Raw genomic sequence first — 17,593 nt, forward strand, 5'->3', positions numbered from 1 at the left:
TCGACAAACTCGTCAAAACACTTATGTAGTGGATAATGGATGTAAACTCAAGTAGTATGCTACATAAACACTGAAATGTTCACGTTAAACATCCAAAATACTTGCCAAACCACGAGTTTATCAACTCCCCCAAACTTAAACACTTATTTGTCCTCAAATAAGAAGTAGAAAACATAGAATGCGAACTCGTGTAAGTATGTTGGATTGTCATCACTGCCTCAGTAAAAGAAAACAGAATTATCATGCATCAATAACTTCGCATACTAGTACACCAAAATGAACATTGCTTCATGCTACTAGCACGTATTCCACTTTGTCAATTTGCCCTCACCGGAAGTATATAGTGTGATAAAATTTTTTCTTCTTTCTCTCACTCTCAAAGTGTATGTGTATAAAATGGACCTCTCAAATCAATCAAAAATGTATAGCTTACCATAAGCTTGCTCGAAGTCTAGACTCTCCTCTACTGTGTTGTGACTACAGATTTAGGATCCGAAAGGTCTTTACTAGAGGTTGTAATGTAAGGCTCTTTGGTAAGGTGAGAAAATATTTGGCTAAAAAGTGATTAAACCCAATTATAGCAAAAGTGATCAATTTCACTACATCAAACTTAGTACCCCACCAACCATTCGAATCTCAGTAAATTCTAGACTTTGTCAAGATTTCTTCTCACTTCCCATTTCCTTTAATTTTTTTTTCTTTTCAAGATCTTTTTTTGTGTGCATCATTTCCTTTTTTTCTTATGCCCAACCAATTCTTTCATTCAAACAAAGATGTCTATGCACTTTTCACAAGTAAACGCGCTACTTTTCTTTCTACCTTATCTCTCCAACTCTTTTCACAAAATATAAACTAAAATTCACCAAGAGTGTATGGATATTCCCTTTTATTTAGCTTCCAAAGAAAAAGGCTTTAAAGGCTCAAAGTGGCTAGCTAGGGAAAAATATTATGAATAAGGTCATAAATTTGGATATCAAAAGTAGCTAAGAAGGATGGCCTAACGTCCTCTCCTATTCCTATAATCACTATGTAGACTCAAGAAGACCGCGAGCAAGTTCTAGAAACATATAACATAGTTGATGAAAAATCACACATTTTTGGAAAAAGATATTGGCTCAATTCTCACATGGTATTTTTCGGCAAATGACAAAGCAACGAGCAATTCACTCTAGGCAAATCACAAGAAGGAAATACGAGTTACTTAGCTAAATCAACAAGTTTTCACAAACATTTTACGCAAGTTCTCATCATAGGCAATTCATCCAACAAACCTACTTAATTCATCTCCAAATGTCTCCAACTTCCCATTCAATTTCACCCAAGGGAGTATACAAAAAGAAACAACACAAACTAACAAAGCACACACAAGGAAAACTTCACTAATCAACAAATCAATTACGGTACCATCAAATAAAGAGAGAGAGAGGTAAAAGAAGGAATCCACTAGACACCCCCCCAAACTTATTCCAAGCAAAGCTGGGATAAGTTTGAAAGATAGTGGATCTCTCATGTACCTTCACTACCGAGGAAGAGGCGCCACTGGCCATGAGCATTGATATCGTTTTTCACCCATCAAAGCCTATTTCCCTGTTCCACTCAAAACACAAAGAAAACACAAAAACACACCAAAACGAGAACAAAACAAAAGCACACCAAAACACACAAAAATAAAAAATTTACCTACTAGGGGTTGCCTCCCCCATAGCGCAACTGTTTAACGTCGTTTGCCCGACGGATTTCAAGCTTTCACTTAATGATCCAATCTCACTCGGATAATGTCATCGGGACCCTTCTTCACTTTAGCGGTCAAGTAGAGCTTGTGTAGACGTTTCTTCCACCAAGTGGGCTTCACATCGGCCCCAACAACACCTTCTTTAGGTATTCCAATTTCCACTTTGGCAACCTTCATCTTTTTACCCCCCAATCCATGTTCATCTTTAAACATCCATTCAGGCATAAATATTTCCTCCAAAGGATTCTCAACCTCATCATCCGTAGCCCTCACATGTGCCGCTTGTATCATCTTGCACTCTTCAACTTTTAAGGGCACCTCTTTCACTCTCTTGAACTCTTCCACTTCATGACGTTTCATCTTGTCCAACAAGGAGAGAATGACCGTCTTGTTTCCATGCCTAAGGGTGAGTTCTCCCTTAGTGACGTCAATTAGAGCTTTTCCAGTTGCTAGGAATGGTCTTCCAAGGATGAGAGGGACATTTGGATCCTCCTTCATGTCCAAAACAACAAAATCCACGAGGAAGATAAAATCATTTACCCTTACTAATACATTCTCAAGGAGTCCATTCGGGTATTTGACGGATTTATCCGCCATTTGAAGGGTAAATGTAGTTGGCTTCAAGACACCAAATTTCAACTTTCGGAAGAAGCTTAAAGGCATGAGATTTATGCTTGCCCCTAAGTCACACAAGGCCTTAGTTTGCCTATCATTCCCGATCACACAAGAAATGTTAAAGCTCCCCGGATCTTTCATCTTTGCCGGCATCTTTTCTTGGATGATTGCACTACAATTCTCGGTCAAGTTTACGGTTTCATAATCAACCAACCTCTTCTTCTTGGACACAATCTCTTTCAAAAACTTGAGTTAGCCGGGCATTTGTTGGAGAGCCTCAATAAGAGGAATATTGAGGTGCACTCTCTTGAAGATCTCAAGGAACTTAACAAGCTTCTCATCCAACTTCTTCTTTTGCACCACTTGAGGAAAAGGAATTTTAACCTCTTGTGGCGTGGGAGGAGAAATTGCCTCGGGTTGAATCTCAGACTGCATAAGAGGTGCTTCCATCTCAATCTCCTCTTCTTCTTTCTCTTCGGGTACTTCTTTAGCTTCCACCTCGGGCATAAGAGGATTCTCATAGCTTGTCCCACTCCTTAAGTAGATTGCCTTGCAATCCTTGGGGTTCACATTTGGCTGTCCTGGAAACTGCCCTGGCTTATGCTGACTGCTCACAGCTTGAGCAATCTGACTCATCTGCGTCTCTATGCCCTTCATATGTAATGTCATGCTGTGGACATCATTCTCAACCTTCTCCAGCCTTTGATTGGTATGCTCCATGTTCTTGTGTGACTGTAACATGAATGCACTCAGTATATCTTCTGTACTTTTCTTCTGCGGCTCAGTGATCATCCCTTGGGAAACTGTGAACCCCGATGGTGGCTGGAGGGAATTGTTGGGGTTCCCATACGACAGATTAGGATGCGCCTTGTTCCCAAAATGATTGTAGCCCCCACCCACTAGAGTGGGGCGGGAGTTGTTATAGTAGTTGTTGCCCCCTTGGTGTATGTAGTTAACATCCTCTACACCCTCTTGTCGCTCCTGCACCACCGGTCCCATCCCCATGAGATCTAACTTCTTGTGGAGGAGCTCCATATGTTTGTACATATTGTCTATCTGGCTACTCTCTGTGGCAGAGGCTACCCTGTGCACTCTACTCCTCTCATTGTTCCAGCCTTCATCATTAGAGGTCACCTTCTCAATCACCTCCATGGCCTCTGCTTCTCCCTTCTTTAGCAGTGATCCCCCTGCGCTCAAATTTAGTTCCCGCTTTGCTTCAGGCAGGCACCCCCTATAGAATGTCAGGACTTGATGCGTCGGATTCAATCCATGGTTGGGGCACCTCTTCATCAGTCCCTTAAATCTTTCCCAAGCTCCTCGAATACTCTCTTGGGGAGTCATCTCAAAAGAAATGATTTCTGACTGCCTCTTCAACGCCTCACTCGGTGGGTAGTATTTTTCTAAGAACTTTTCCACCATTGCCTCCCACGTACGAATGGAGTTGGGCTCCATACTGTCCAGCCAATCCTTGGCATCATCCTCCAGAGAGAAAGGAAACACCCTTAGTCTGATCTGCTCATCTGTGACTCCATTTATCTTCGTCGTGTTGCAAATCTGGATGAATTTAGTGAGATGCTTGTTAGGATCCTCGGTGGGTCGGCCTCTGAAAGCATTGTTCTCAGCCATCTGAAGTAGTCCTCTTCTGAGTTTAAATGTGTTGGCATTGACATTGTTGCCAACAGTTGGGTTTGCCACCCCATGATAGGCATACATGTTTTGAACAGGTACCACATTCTGCCTTTGATTTAACTGCCTCTGCAAGTCTTCGAGTTGTTGTTGAAGTTGAGCATTCGTTGGAGGAGGCGGTGGTGGAACATTATTCTCGTCTCCGTTCTCCATCAGAATAGGAGAATGTGGCTCAAACTGAATAGGGGAGTGAACTGGTGACGGAGTAGGTGACAGTGATTCTTGAACCAGTGAAGGTGATCGTCTATGGACCGGAGAAGAGACTCAGATCCTTTGATTTAGCCTTCTCAAAGCGTTTCTCTTTCTGTTGGATGCTTCGATCTCAAGATCGATAGGCTCTAAAGGTAGACCTCTAGAGCGTGTGTGCATACAATCTGGAACAAGAAAACACAATGTGAGAGCTTAAAAATAAAATAAAAATGAAAACAATAAAGTCTAAACTAGTAATCTCTATCTTTACCACGATATTGAGCTAAAGTAACACAAATTGTCCCCGGCAACGGCGCCAAAAACTTGACTCAACTTATTTTAACACAAGAAATTCCCGCAAGTGTACGGGGCTAATGTAGCACAAAGCAAGCAAGAGTATCGTATCCCACAGAGACAAAATGTATAAACTCAAGTACCACGGACCGATTTTAACTACTATCTAGACGATTCAAAGGTTTGGTTGATTCTTGGAAAAACAATTAAACATAAACAAGTTAAAAGCACGCAACAAAGGATAGGTTTCAAATAAGAGAACGGGGTAGAGCTTTGGATCCGACTACAATACCCACAATGTAAACAACTCAACAACTTTGATTACCCGTTGAAGGCTCTAGGATTAGAAGGACAATCGCTATTCTAGGCTAAGCCCCCTCTCGAGTGCACTCAACCCGTTGATTAACTATTAATATTGAAGTCTCCTTCTATACTTCACAATTAACTCCTATACTCAAAAGATTCAAGTCCTCACTCTAGAATTCCTTCTCTCGAATGCAAATTATCTAGGTGTTATTCATTCTTTTATCAATCCTAATTAGGTATCTCTCGATTACTCAAAACTAGGTCAATATATCCAATTGGTAGCTAGGCAATTGAATTGAAAGGCACAAGAATGAAACAAAATAATCACAAGAGCATAGGTAATCAAAAGCTATTGAATCAATCACAAGTATTCATTGTAGTCTTCACCAAAACTCTACAAATGATTTAGCTACTCATATTCAACTCAAAAACATAGGAATAAACCATAGTAATTGAATAAAACATGAAAACCAATGAAAATACTCCCAAGGGTGGATTGAATGGAAATTCGTCTTCGTCTTCAATCTTGTTGAGGATTGGGACGCCTTTCCTCTCAATTCCACTCTCCAAACCTTCAAAAGCTGCTATGGGGCGTGTCTGATCTCTTGAGGTCGAAAACCTAGGTCTCCTTTTATACCCGGGGCGGAAATATTCAATCTCGCAGAACACATCGCCCGGCCGGGCGATTTTAAGTCGCCAAAACGCCCGGTCGGGCGAACTTTCTGGAGTCGCGACCAAAACGCCCGGTCGGGCGTTTTCCCCTTAAAAATCGCCCGGTCGGGCGTTTTCTCTGAAATCCTCCAAAAGCATTGTCTTCGTCTTCGAAAGGGCTTCGCGTGAGTATCTTGCACGCCCCCATCGGAGTCCGGATGAGAGAGTTATGGCTATTATACGAAGGTCGCGCATTGAAGCGCGCCCGGTCAGGCGATTCTTCCTTCAAGCTTGTTTTCAAGTCATTTTCACCTGTTTTAGCTCCAAACACTCGACAAACTCGTCAAAACACTTATGTAGTGGATAATGGATGTAAACTCAAGTAGTATGCTACATAAACACTGAAATGTTCACGTTAAACATCCAAAATACTTGCCAAACCACGAGTTTATCAGCCTCCCTGTGGTTCGACACTCTTTTACTATAACTACATTTGTACTCTTGTAGAAAGGTTGTAATTTTAGAGCTATTTGTTATACTTGTGTGTTATTAGTTCATTGATATAGAAGCTCGAAAAATACACATCATCATTATTAAATTTTATTGAATTAGCAATTTGACCAAATTTGCAAAAAATGCATTAGCCAAAATTACAATTAACTGACCAAATATTAACTACTCCATCTTTGTACTTAGCTTTAGCCTTTAGTACTAGGGACTGGATCCTCTGTAATGGGGAGGAATCACAACACCATGCTGTGCAAAGGGACGACGTCGTATTTACTCTTTCTTGCTGCAAGTGTTTAGTTCGATATGGAGTACTTATTACTGATAGTACTAGTTAATTAGCGATTCTTAGAGCATCCACAACGGTAGTGGCCCAACCCGCGTCCGTCCGCGCCGCTGGCACGGATGTGTCTCGCCGCCGCTGGCACGGCGCTGCTCGATGCGCGCGACGATTGGGCAACGGCATAGCCGTTGCCTTTGAATACATTTTTTAATAAAAAAATCAGTTTTTAATTAAAAAACCGATTAAAAATAAAAAAATTCACTTCCCAAAAAAAATATATCCGTTTTTTTACCGTTTTTACCACTTTTTAATTTTTTTTATTTTTCCCCCCAAAAATACACACTTTCATCTATAAATACCCCCACTTTCACACCCAAAAATTCAAATCAAACTACACAATTCTCATCTTCATTCTCCCATATTCATTCTCATCTTCATTCTCCCATATCCATTTTCATCTTCATTCTCTCATACCATACAACATAACAATGTCCGGCCAAGGCGATGACCACCCGCCCTCTCACGGTTGGAACCCCGAATGGTTCGGTTCACAACCGTTTTCTAGTTCGGAAACGGAATATTTGGCCCCTCCTCAAACCCGAGATTCGGGCGTTCCGGGTGGCTACCGGCCATACCCAATCGACGACCAAGGTGCCTCCGAAGGGCGATATGGGTGGACACCGGAGCCTAGGCCGATCGCCCCCTCCCAAACTCCGCCTCCTCCTACTCGCGGTGTCCGCACACCGTACACTCTGGCGGAGATGGATAAATTGTTCAAGGCGTACTTGGAAATCTCCGAAGATGTGGTGGTTGGCACAAACCAATCCGGAGATCACTTTTGGTGGCGCGTCTCTCGCCGGTACAATGAAATCCGGCCGCCGGGAACGATCGAGCGCAACGAGAGTATGGTGCGCAACTCCATCGGCCGAGCCAACGAAGAAATTGGCAAGTTCAATGGCTATTTCCTCCAGGAGACGCGGAATGCCGGGAGCGGCCGGAGCGAGGTCGACATCATCACTGCCGCGCTGAGCACCTACCAATCCATGAACGGCAAGTCGTTCAAGTACCTCAACGTTTGGCAGGACACGCGGATGCACCCGAAGTATATGGGAGGCGTAACATCCTCCTCTAGCGGCTCCTCCAAACGGTCAAGGTCGGTATCCCTATCTGAAGCCGGCTCCTAAGAAGTGGCTAGCCAACTCGCCGGAGCTAACTTGGGTAGCCCCGACGCCGGACCAAGTGGTTCCTGACGCCGACCGCAAGGAAGGAAGAAGGCGGCGGCCGACCGCCGTCGCGCCGCGACTCCATCTTCCCTCGCTCCCTATGCGCCACCTCCACCCCGAACAACTCGCTGTGGATGCTCTTAGGCCAACTCAATATGGCCGATAGGTCAACTATGACCCCCACGCAACTTCAAACGCACGAGACCGTGATATTGGGTCTCCAAAAATATTTGGGGTTAGTGCCGCCGGATGAGTAGTATTCCTCGGGTAATATTATCCAATAATTATGTAATTTTTTATTTTTAGGAGTTTAATTATGTAATTTTTAATTTTTAGTATTTTAATTATGTAATTTTTAATTTTTAGGATTTTAATTATGTCTTTTTTATTTTATTTGTAATTTGTAATATTTATTGTGGTTTTTAATGAATTTTAATATTATGGAAATGTTTTTGTTTAATTGAATTTTAAATTGAATTGTGCTCGTCCTTGAGGAAGAGCATAGCTGTGGGTGTTGTGCTCTTGCCAGAGAGCAGGCATGAATAGTGGCGCTGCGCCCACAACCGTGCTCGCTGGCAAGAGCACGGTTGTGGATGCTCTTAATAACTAGAATTAATAAAAGACGCCGCATTTTTTATGTGTTTCTGTTCTTCATTTTTATATTTCTATTTCATTGATAATAAAATTTGTGATTAGTTATTTTATTATATGTTTTAACTAGGAAATGAAAGATAGTTTAATAATATCTGTATAATACTAGTAGTAGTATTTTGTCAGGATTATATATGTCTACAGTATTTAATTTTAATCAACAATTTTACAAAATGTTTATAATAGAAAAATGCAAGTTGAAAAATAGTTTCTTTTAATATACCAAAAATACTAATCTGAAATAAAATTTAATACATTAAAATCATAGCAAAATAATTTTTAAACATTCACTATTCTAACATATGGACTTCTCCTTCGATTGGTTTAACAAATTTATTTATTTTCCAAAGTTCTATAACCAAATTAAATTAAGTGTTTAGTAAAAAATATAATTTTTTCTTTGAGCAATTAATTAATTATTTATACATGTAAAACGTTATTAATGTACATTATACACACTAGTAATGTACATTTTATGTACTATCTCTAATAATGTACATAATTATATTTTACATTATTACATGATAATACATTATAAGTACATAAAATGTACATTAAACGACATAAAATGCACATGGTTTGACGATTGACAAAATATAGGATTTTGATATGAATAAAGATTGGATCCCCTAATTCTATTACCCCCTCCGTCCGTGAATAGGAGTTCCATTTTTTCATTTTAGTCTGTCTGCGAATAGGAGTCCCAGTTCATAATTACTATAAAATTTCAAATTCGCGAATAGGGGGAGTATATAATTTCAGCCCATAATTCTTTTTTAATTCCAAATTCAATTTATTTTAGTTTTTTGTTGTATTAAAAAATACTAATAGTATTATGCAAATTTTATTAAACTAACTTTTGTTTTGTTGTTACAAAAATATAATAAAAAACTAAATAAAAATTTAATTATCAAAGAAATGGAAGTATAAAAAAGGAAGAAAAGAAACGCATAAAAAAAGAATGTGGTGTATTTTACCATTATTATTCTGAAGTAGCATAACTAAATGTAAGGAAGGAAAAAGCATTAGGAAAAAAGTAAAAAGAAAAAAAACGCAGCAAGAAAGAGCAGAAACGACGTCGTCCCTTTGAATAGTATTTTCATTGCATGAAATGTGTTCAAATAAACAATAAACCTAATTTTTGGAATTCAAATTGAAGATAATTTATAATAGAAACATCTAGGAATTAATAGAATATATAAGAAAAAAGTAGAGAATACTAGAAGAGAAAAAATAGGATGAAAACTTTAAAACACATGTATTCTATATATATGTCTATTATAAATATTTTGTAAATGCCTAGATGTTAATTTTTGCAAGCTTAGTTTTTTTTCAGTTTTCAAATTCAAGAAATGATAAAATGATGTATATTAAATTGGTTTTGTAGAGCGAGATAGCATGGTGCCATGCTGCCTTGTAGACTCGTCGCCTATGGCCTCCTATCAACTGACATGGAGTCTGAACGTTGTTTCTGATATCAAAGATCTTAATTTCATGGCCAATTGATCCACAAGATACATACAATGATACAATCCATTTGGAGACCATGCCTGCTTCATAAGAAGTGATGTCGACTGTGGATGTTTTGACCACCCCAAAGCGTGTATTTCCTTTTTCATCATTCTGTAGTCGAACATCCGAAGTTGTCGTTTTGGGGTCCCGTAAACATCAGATAAATTGAGCTAGAGTTAGAATTGGACAAGGTATGAACATCAATTCTGCAAATGGCAAATTGTTATATTAAAATAAGGTTAGAATCAATAACATGAAGTAGTTCAAATAAAAATTAATAAATTTGGATGAAAATGTTACTACTATTTTATTGAAGAGTAAAGACCCAATTTGGTCCTTAACATATTGCGATTTATTGATTTTGGCCCAAAACATTATCTTTTTAATTATTCGCTCCCTCACAAATAAAAATGGGTCACATTTGGTCCGAATTTGACGGAACCGTTAAAAGTTAACGGTCAACAAATCTTAACTCGATTTTGACCGGATTAAGTTAATAATTATATTTTATTAATGTCTAATACTTAATTAATCCAAAACTAAAAAATTATAATTCCCCCTGGCCCCCGCCGCCTGCAGCCTCCCCCTCTTCACCCACAGCTTCAGCAATACCTACAATCTCCCCCCGCCGCCACTAACTACTCTTCCCCCCTTGACTGCACCTGGTCCAACGCCGCCCTCCAATTCTCCGGCGCCTCCAATGGCTCACAATACGACCGCATCTCCGCCGTCTGGCTCGCCGGCACCGAGCTCCTCCCCACCAGCACCCCCGAGCCCACCCCTCACGGAATCTCCTGGACCTTCCGCAAAGACATCATCCGCTACTCTTCCCTCCTCCGCCGCTCCAACCTCACCCTCTCCGTCATGCTCGAGAAACATCATCAACGACACATACACTGGCATCTTACACGTCAACATCACCCTCCTCTTCACAACATCAGAAAATCCCCAATCTCAAGCCCTAGAAAAGTCATACGCAATTTTCCCACTGCGTCGCTCGAATTGGACCAAATCCCTGCCGATTTGATCATCCCGGTGTCGGCCGCAGGGGAGGAAGGTTCTGGTTCAGAATCCAGAGCGAGAACGACGTCGTTTCCAGGGAGATTCAAATCCCTAGCAACACGTACAGAGCAGTGATCGAGGTCTACGTCTCCGCCCACGATGCTCACGAATTCTGGTACTCAAACTCGCCGGATTACTACATCGAGAGGAACATAGTAGGCTCTTATTAAGATATATCTCAGCGTCAATATATCTTAAAATCTGTGTCAAACCCGCCGGATTACTACATCGAGAGGAACGGAGTAGGTCCATTTTGGTCCAATTATGGTTGATAATGAAAACTGCAATATCTCGGCGTCTACCGCGAGGTTCTCGTCAAGCTTAAAATATTAACTTAACATTTTTAATTTTTTAGTTTTTATTTAATTAAATAGTAGACATTAATAAAACATAATTATTAACTTAATCCGGTCAAAATAGAATTAAGATTCGTTGACCGTTAACTTTTAACGGTTCCATCAAATTCAGACCAAATATGACCCGTTTTTATTTATGAGGGACCGAATAATTCAAAAAATAATATTTTAAACCAAAATCAATAAATTGCAATATATTAAGGCCAAATTGGACCTTTAGTCTTTATTGAATTGATTCAAAATTGAAATCTACGAATCACTGATACCACCACTGTAAACTTAGTTTACTTGCACTTGGGTGCCATTCTGGTAGCATGTCTTTTGCTTTTCCCATTAGCTTTTTTTATGCATATTTAGTAACACACAAAAGACCAATCGAAGAACTGCAAACGGTTAAATAGTCCAATTCAAATGATTTTCTAAAACAAAATAAAGTAAAAACAAATTTTGTATAGACTTACCCACCCTTATTCTTCTAGTTTTTATATAATGTATAATCAGATCTAAAGATACATATATCGAAAATATGAAAAAAAAAGTACAATTCTAAGTTGAAATTTAATTTAACAGATGAAAAAGTTGACTCGACCAAATCACTATTTCTATTATTTAAATACATATTATTTTGTGCAATATACTCGATATATTTTCATTGACATTTATCATAAGATTCCCTAAAATAAAAAAAGACAATAGTAAGAATAATCATCATTTAATAACCACTAGTAAAAGTTAAACCGACGTCACTGCTGGGAATATAATCCATTTATAAGTACAATTATATCTTAAAATTACACACTATTAATGTAAAAAGAGATTGAATTTTTGCAAATGAAAATATTTAAAACTCAAAACATTAGTAGTTGGGGGCCTAACTCTTTCGTTTGTATCAAGAATGTATATGTATGTATGAAAAGTGGTGTAATTGCACTTTAACAACTTCATATTTCCAGTAAATACACACAACAGACCGTCATCGTGCCAGCGTGCCTTCCAAGTTCTTTCTCACTCTTATGTGCGTCTACTTAATTTTCTTGCATCAACTCACTCAAAAAAGGACAAAAGCTTTGACCTTTCCGGTTTTAAACTTTTGACTTGCTATTCTTGTCTAAAACTTTCTCACTCTTATGTGCGTCTACTTAGGATTCTTGCATCAACTCACTCAAAAACGGACAAAAGCTTTGACCTTTCCGGTTTTAAACTTTTGACTTGCTATTCTTGTCTAAAACTTTCTCACTCTTATGTGCGTCTACTTAGTTTTCTTGCATCAACTCACTCAAAAACGGACAAAAGCTTTGACCTTTCCGGTTTTAAACTTTTGACTTAGGACTATTGTGCTATTCTTGTCTAATATATTTGAATGAAATGAAGTAAAAACCTTGTCTAATAAAGTAATAACGTTTTTTTAATGAAGTAATAAACCTATTTGAATGAATTGTATTTTTAAAGTGAATAAAGTAAAAATACAGTTCAATGAATTTGAATGAAGCATGTGTTGAATCATTTCAAAACCTACTGGAAGTAAGTAAAAACATACTGTAGTTTTAAGGTGTTACGTACGAGAATAAAGTAATAAATCTACTACAATGAAGTAAAATAGACTTATAATGAAGACCGAAATAATTTACACATCAACGCATCTCATCAAAAAACTAGATCTAATGGCCCTAATTTAATCTCTAGTTCAGTCTTTAAAGTTAGTTCGACATTGATCACGAACTCATTTGTTCAGAACGTAAATTGTTAGAAAGGAAAACAAATCACGTCAAAAGGGAAAGAAAATCAAGAATCAATCATCAAGAATATAATTCTCTCTCTCCATAGTTACCATCATATAAATATTATGCTATCAAGATAATTAAAAACTCGCTCTAGATATGATAATGATATAACAAACTATACATAATAGAAGTACCTTGCATTGCATTGTTTGAAAATGCCAAACACGTCCTAACAAATAAACTCTCTCTCTCTCTCACTAAAACTGACAAATCCATATATACTTAAAAATTTTATTTACACACAATCTCTCTCTAACCGCTTACTGTGTGAACTGTGTTAATATCTCAGTTGTCGAGTCTTTGTTTTGTCTGCTGCTAAACCCTAATTAAAGAGAATCTCCAAGCGAAGGGGAACCAGCAGCAGGTGCGAATCATCATCTCCTTCTCCGTGATTGGAGTTAGGTTTTGCTTAATTGCGTCGTCATGGAGAGATCCGACGCCAAGGATTTAAACGACTACACCGACTTCTCCAGCAGCTCCGCTTCTGGTAGCAAGCTTTTCTGTTTTGATTATTTTTTGCTTTGATTCCATTCGTTTGTCGCCTTTGATCTGTCTCCGAGCTTTATGAATTGAGTGTGGATGTGTTTTTGAGCTGGAATTTGTAGACGCGAGGTTGGTTCTGATATGACGTCTGTTTACTTCGTGCAGGTGGTGCGATGTTTGACGCGTCACAGTATGCCTTTTTCGGCAAGGATGAAGTGGAATTGGGGGGTTTGGAGGATGGGGAGGAGGTTGTTCGTTCGATTGGGGGAGGATTTTGTGGTGGAGAGGAATTGAATGAGTATCATTTGTTTCAGAAAGATGAGGTGAATATGTGAATGGTTGTTGTGCAACTCTTATTTTGATTTAACTTAGATCATATGTTCCTTTGCTGTTGTTTATCTTAATGGTTGTTGTAGAGCCATAGTTTTAGAACTGTAGCTGTTCTTGTAACAAGTTTAATCAGCATATGAAGGCTATTAAAGGATAGCTGTGTTTTGCATGTTGCATAGTGAAGAGTGGATGTCTCTCAAATGATATTTAGCATATTCTGATGAGATGAGCTGCTAGAGTTCTTTAGATGGTTTTATTTATTAGCTATGGAAATCCTGTTTCCTACGTCACACTTTGAAATTCTTCTTGACATCTTGTATAAGGCCCGGACTTCTTGCATACATCTATTTTTTTTTTATCTAATGTGTTGAATACAATTACATTTTTCAGGGCTCGGGAATGGGATCTTTGTCAGAATTTGATGACCTGGCAACTACATTTGCAAAAGTGAGTTCTTTTGGAACATGTACTTCTGGTTTATAGTGTTTTTTTGTGATATGGGAATGATATTTTCTATCAACTTGCTCATGTTATTGTTGTATCATGTATGCTTGAATCTCCACTCCATCTCAACTTTCAATAACATTGGTGCATTGGAAATATGCACTTTGTAAGCATGTCCTAATGCACCATTAAGAAATGTAAGTATAGCCACACCACACATGGAGTACAAGAAATAATACATTCGGCAGAAAGAATTTGACCGTTGGAATGATGGGTGTTTCAAGACATACAAAGAGAAACGCAGCTGAATGTGATATGAAAAGAGTAAATGGGAAAATAGTATGTCCAAGAAAGTCCAGTTGGGTTAAAGATCTGGGATGATATGATTGATACTAGAGAACAATATTAAGTTGCTTCTATTCATTTATTCTAAAAATTTACAACAATAATAGGATGTACAAACAAAATAATAAAATACTCAGCTAATTGAAGTCTTATTAACTCGTAGGTATTTACATTTGTCCAATATTAGCTCAGTTTCGATCACTTTATTACCTGCTTATATTTATTGTGCTGTTTTGTGCAGTTGAACAAAGTTGTTTCAGGACCAAGACATCCTGGAGTTATTGGTGATCGAGGATCTGGATCTTTCTCTAGAGAGAGTGAGTTCTTACTCTGTGTCTATTTGCAGTATTACTGCCTTCCGTTTGATTCAAATGCTGATGATTGTAAATATGCAGGCACCGTGGTTCACCACACATGCGTAAATTAGTTGACCCTTTTTCTAAAGAAAATTTGTTTCAAAATATTAAAGCATTTTTTCTCAATCTGACTCTTTGCGGTTAACTTTTTTTTTGGCAATTAAAATACTGATACCCTGTGTAGAGTGAATGCTCTCAAGGCAAAGATAAGCATCAGACCCCCTTTCCCCAATTTCTTCACAGTTATGATTACTTTTTCTTGACACAGGCACGCCTTTAACTTGCTTTCCGTTCCATCATTCCATGTTATGTTCAATTTTTATTTTTTTTGTTTCTGGTTGTTTTCTGGCCCTCTGATTAATTAATGTTGATTCAGGTTCATCAGCTACAGAGTGGACTCGGGACACAGATTTTCCTGAATGGTTTGATCATCATGTGTCGGACTCAGAATGCTACGAAGAAAATAAGAGATGGTCATCTCAGCCCCATACGTCGTCAATGTTTCTCTCAGAATCCAAACCATTATGTAGAACATCATCCTACCCTCAGAAACAGCCACAGCTGCTTCATGCTTCAAGCGAACCTATTTTTCCTCCTAAGTCATCATTCACTTCCTTCCCTCCGCTGGGTTCACAAGAAACTTCTTTCAATTTGTCATCTCTTTCTAGTGGACCTCAGTCACCGTTCTCTGCACAGAATAACTCTCTGCTTTCTAACTCTACCCTCAGTTGGTCCAGTTTGCCTCGAGGGTTCCAATATAATGCTAATCTGAACCTAATGTATCCAAATATATCTCATAATAATCATTTGCAAAACCACTGGATTAGCCATGCTGGTGTTCTTCATGGGGATCAATCCATCCTCCTGGACAATATCCTGCAGCATCAGTATCATAATGGACTGTTACCTCCACAGATATTATCCCCACAGCAGCCAAGACGACACCTTTCTCTTCAACCTTCTTTGGCTCAACTTTCAGCCTTACAATCTCAAATGTATAGTATTCCTTCTTCATCAGATCGGAGCAAACATAGATTCATTCAGAAGAGCAAGTCAAAATCTAAATCATCACAGAAAGGTAAACATTCTGTGCAGTTCTCTAATCAAGGTTCTGATGCTAGTGTCCACCTGGCTGAGAGTAATTTCCCACAAATCAAATCTAAGTACATGACTGCTGATGAAATAGAGAGCATACTCAAAATGCAGCATGCACATGGAAATGACCCTTATGTAGACGATTACTACCACCAAGCTCGCCTAGCAAAGAAATCTGCTGAAATGAAGTCAAAATATTGTTTTTGCCCACCTGTCCCTCGGGAACAGTCTACTCGATCCCGTAACAGTATTGAATCACAACCACGTCTTCAGGTTGATGCTCTTGGAAGGGTTTCTTTTTCTTCAATTCGCAGGCCGTCCCCTCTTCTTGAACTTGAACCCCCTCCATGTGCCTGTGGAGATAGTGGTTCTGAGCAGAAAGTATTCGATAAGACTCTGGAACAGGAGCCGATGTTTGCAGCAAGGGTCACAATTGAAGATGGATTTTGTGTCCTTCTAGAGGTGGATGACATAGATCGTCTTTCACAAGCTACTCAAACTCAGGATGGTGGACACCAGTTAAGGCGAAAGCGCCATATCCTCTTGGAAGGATTAGCTGCCTCTCTGCAGCTGGTTGACCCACTTGGTAAAAGTGGCAATTCATTCGGCCTATCTCCCAAGGATGATATTGTGTTTCTAAGGATAGTGTCTGTTGGCAAGGGCCGGAAACTCATTTCAAGGTTTCTTCAGCTCCTTTTACCCGGTAGTGAACTTGCTCGAATAGTATGCATGGCTATCTTCTGCCATCTAAGGTTTCTGTTCGGGGGCGTACCAGAAGATGCAAAAACAGTTAATGATCTCGCTGAAACGGTCTCAATCTGCATTGGTGGTATGGATCTGAATTCCCTTAGTGCTTGTCTTGTTGCTGTTGTTTGTTCCTCCGAGCAGCCGCCCCTTCGTCCAATCGGCAGTCCTGCTGGAGATGGTGCAGCGGTCATCCTGAAGTCCGTTCTAGAACGAGCTACTCATTTACTGAGAGATCCTCTTCCAGCCAGCAACTTGAGCACGCCTAACCGGGCCCTTTGGCAGGCGTCATTCGATGCCTTCTTCGGCCTCCTGACGAAGTACTGTGTGAGTAAGTATGAAAGTATAGTGCAATCCCTGATCTCTCAAGACAAGGAGATCGGTTCAGAGGCTGCAAGAGCTGTAAGCGGAGAGATGCCGGTGGAGGTTATACGTGCGAGCATACCACACACGAGCGAGAGCCAGAAGAAAGTGTTGCTGAATTTTGCGCAGCGGTCGATACCCGCCACGGGGTTAAGCTGGCAGGGTGGTGGACAAGTGAATCCTGAATCGGTGAGCTGTGAACTGTAAAGCGTTTGCTGTGCTTCCCTTGTCAACCGCATCTGCGGCTGCTGCTTTGGGGTTTGGCAGAATTTTAATGCCTCTGCAGTTTGTCGTTTGGGAAGAAATGTCTTCATTTTCAAATAAGTAATAAATTTCTTGCAAGCTTTGGATAATGTCAAAGCTGTCTTTCTACTAGTATTTAATTATTGTTATTGTTATTGTTATTGTTATTGTTATTTACGGGGAGGTGTCTTTGTGTAAAGTCTGGATAAGCATTTTGCCATTTTCTGTGTAAATGAACAAGTATCATCGAGAAAAAACGGCGAGATTAGGGATCCGTCTCTTTCATTACTCTTATCTCTCTATCCCAACTAAGTTGAGTTGTTTTTTCTTTTTGGGATGTCC

General features: G+C 39.3%; 2 protein-coding genes across 3 annotated transcripts; one reads left to right on the top strand and one right to left on the bottom strand.

Moving 5' to 3' along the window:
* Positions 1–803: 803 nt before the first annotated feature.
* LOC121785327 lies at positions 804–5,575 on the bottom strand. 2 transcript variants are annotated; one of them, XM_042183712.1, is made up of 2 exons: positions 5,306–5,575; positions 804–4,407 (listed from the first exon to the last, which is right to left on the bottom strand). In XM_042183712.1, exon 2 carries the CDS (start codon positions 4,184–4,186, stop codon positions 2,600–2,602), a length of 1,587 nt encoding a protein of 528 aa, XP_042039646.1. In that variant the 5' UTR covers positions 4,187–4,407; positions 5,306–5,575; the 3' UTR covers positions 804–2,599. The 2 variants fall into 2 exon arrangements, with proteins under 2 accessions (XP_042039646.1, XP_042039645.1); XM_042183711.1 differs by having other exon boundaries at positions 5,294–5,575.
* Positions 5,576–13,044: 7,469 nt separating this feature from the next.
* LOC121783212 (protein PAT1 homolog 1-like) lies at positions 13,045–17,541 on the top strand. The gene is made up of 5 exons (XM_042181216.1): positions 13,045–13,335; positions 13,497–13,654; positions 14,052–14,108; positions 14,692–14,767; positions 15,183–17,541. Exons 1-5 carry the CDS (start codon positions 13,272–13,274, stop codon positions 17,213–17,215), a joined length of 2,388 nt encoding a protein of 795 aa, XP_042037150.1. The 5' UTR covers positions 13,045–13,271; the 3' UTR covers positions 17,216–17,541.
* Positions 17,542–17,593: the final 52 nt, after the last annotated feature.

Source organism: Salvia splendens, chromosome 21, assembly GCF_004379255.2.
Source record: "Salvia splendens isolate huo1 chromosome 21, SspV2, whole genome shotgun sequence".
Lineage (NCBI taxonomy): Eukaryota > Viridiplantae > Streptophyta > Magnoliopsida > Lamiales > Lamiaceae > Salvia > Salvia splendens.

Excerpts from the sequence above, each read along its gene's own strand:
- LOC121785327 (XM_042183712.1), bottom strand. The coding sequence starts at position 4,186 with ATGGAGAACGGAGACGAGAATAATGTTCCACCACCGCCTCCTCCAACG.
- LOC121783212 (XM_042181216.1), top strand. The coding sequence starts at position 13,272 with ATGGAGAGATCCGACGCCAAGGATTTAAACGACTACACCGACTTCTCC. Across the intron at positions 14,109-14,691 it reads TGGCAACTACATTTGCAAAA|TTGAACAAAGTTGTTTCAGG; the intron begins GTGAGTTCTTTT and ends TGTTTTGTGCAG. Across the intron at positions 14,768-15,182 it reads TGGATCTTTCTCTAGAGAGA|GTTCATCAGCTACAGAGTGG; the intron begins GTGAGTTCTTAC and ends ATGTTGATTCAG.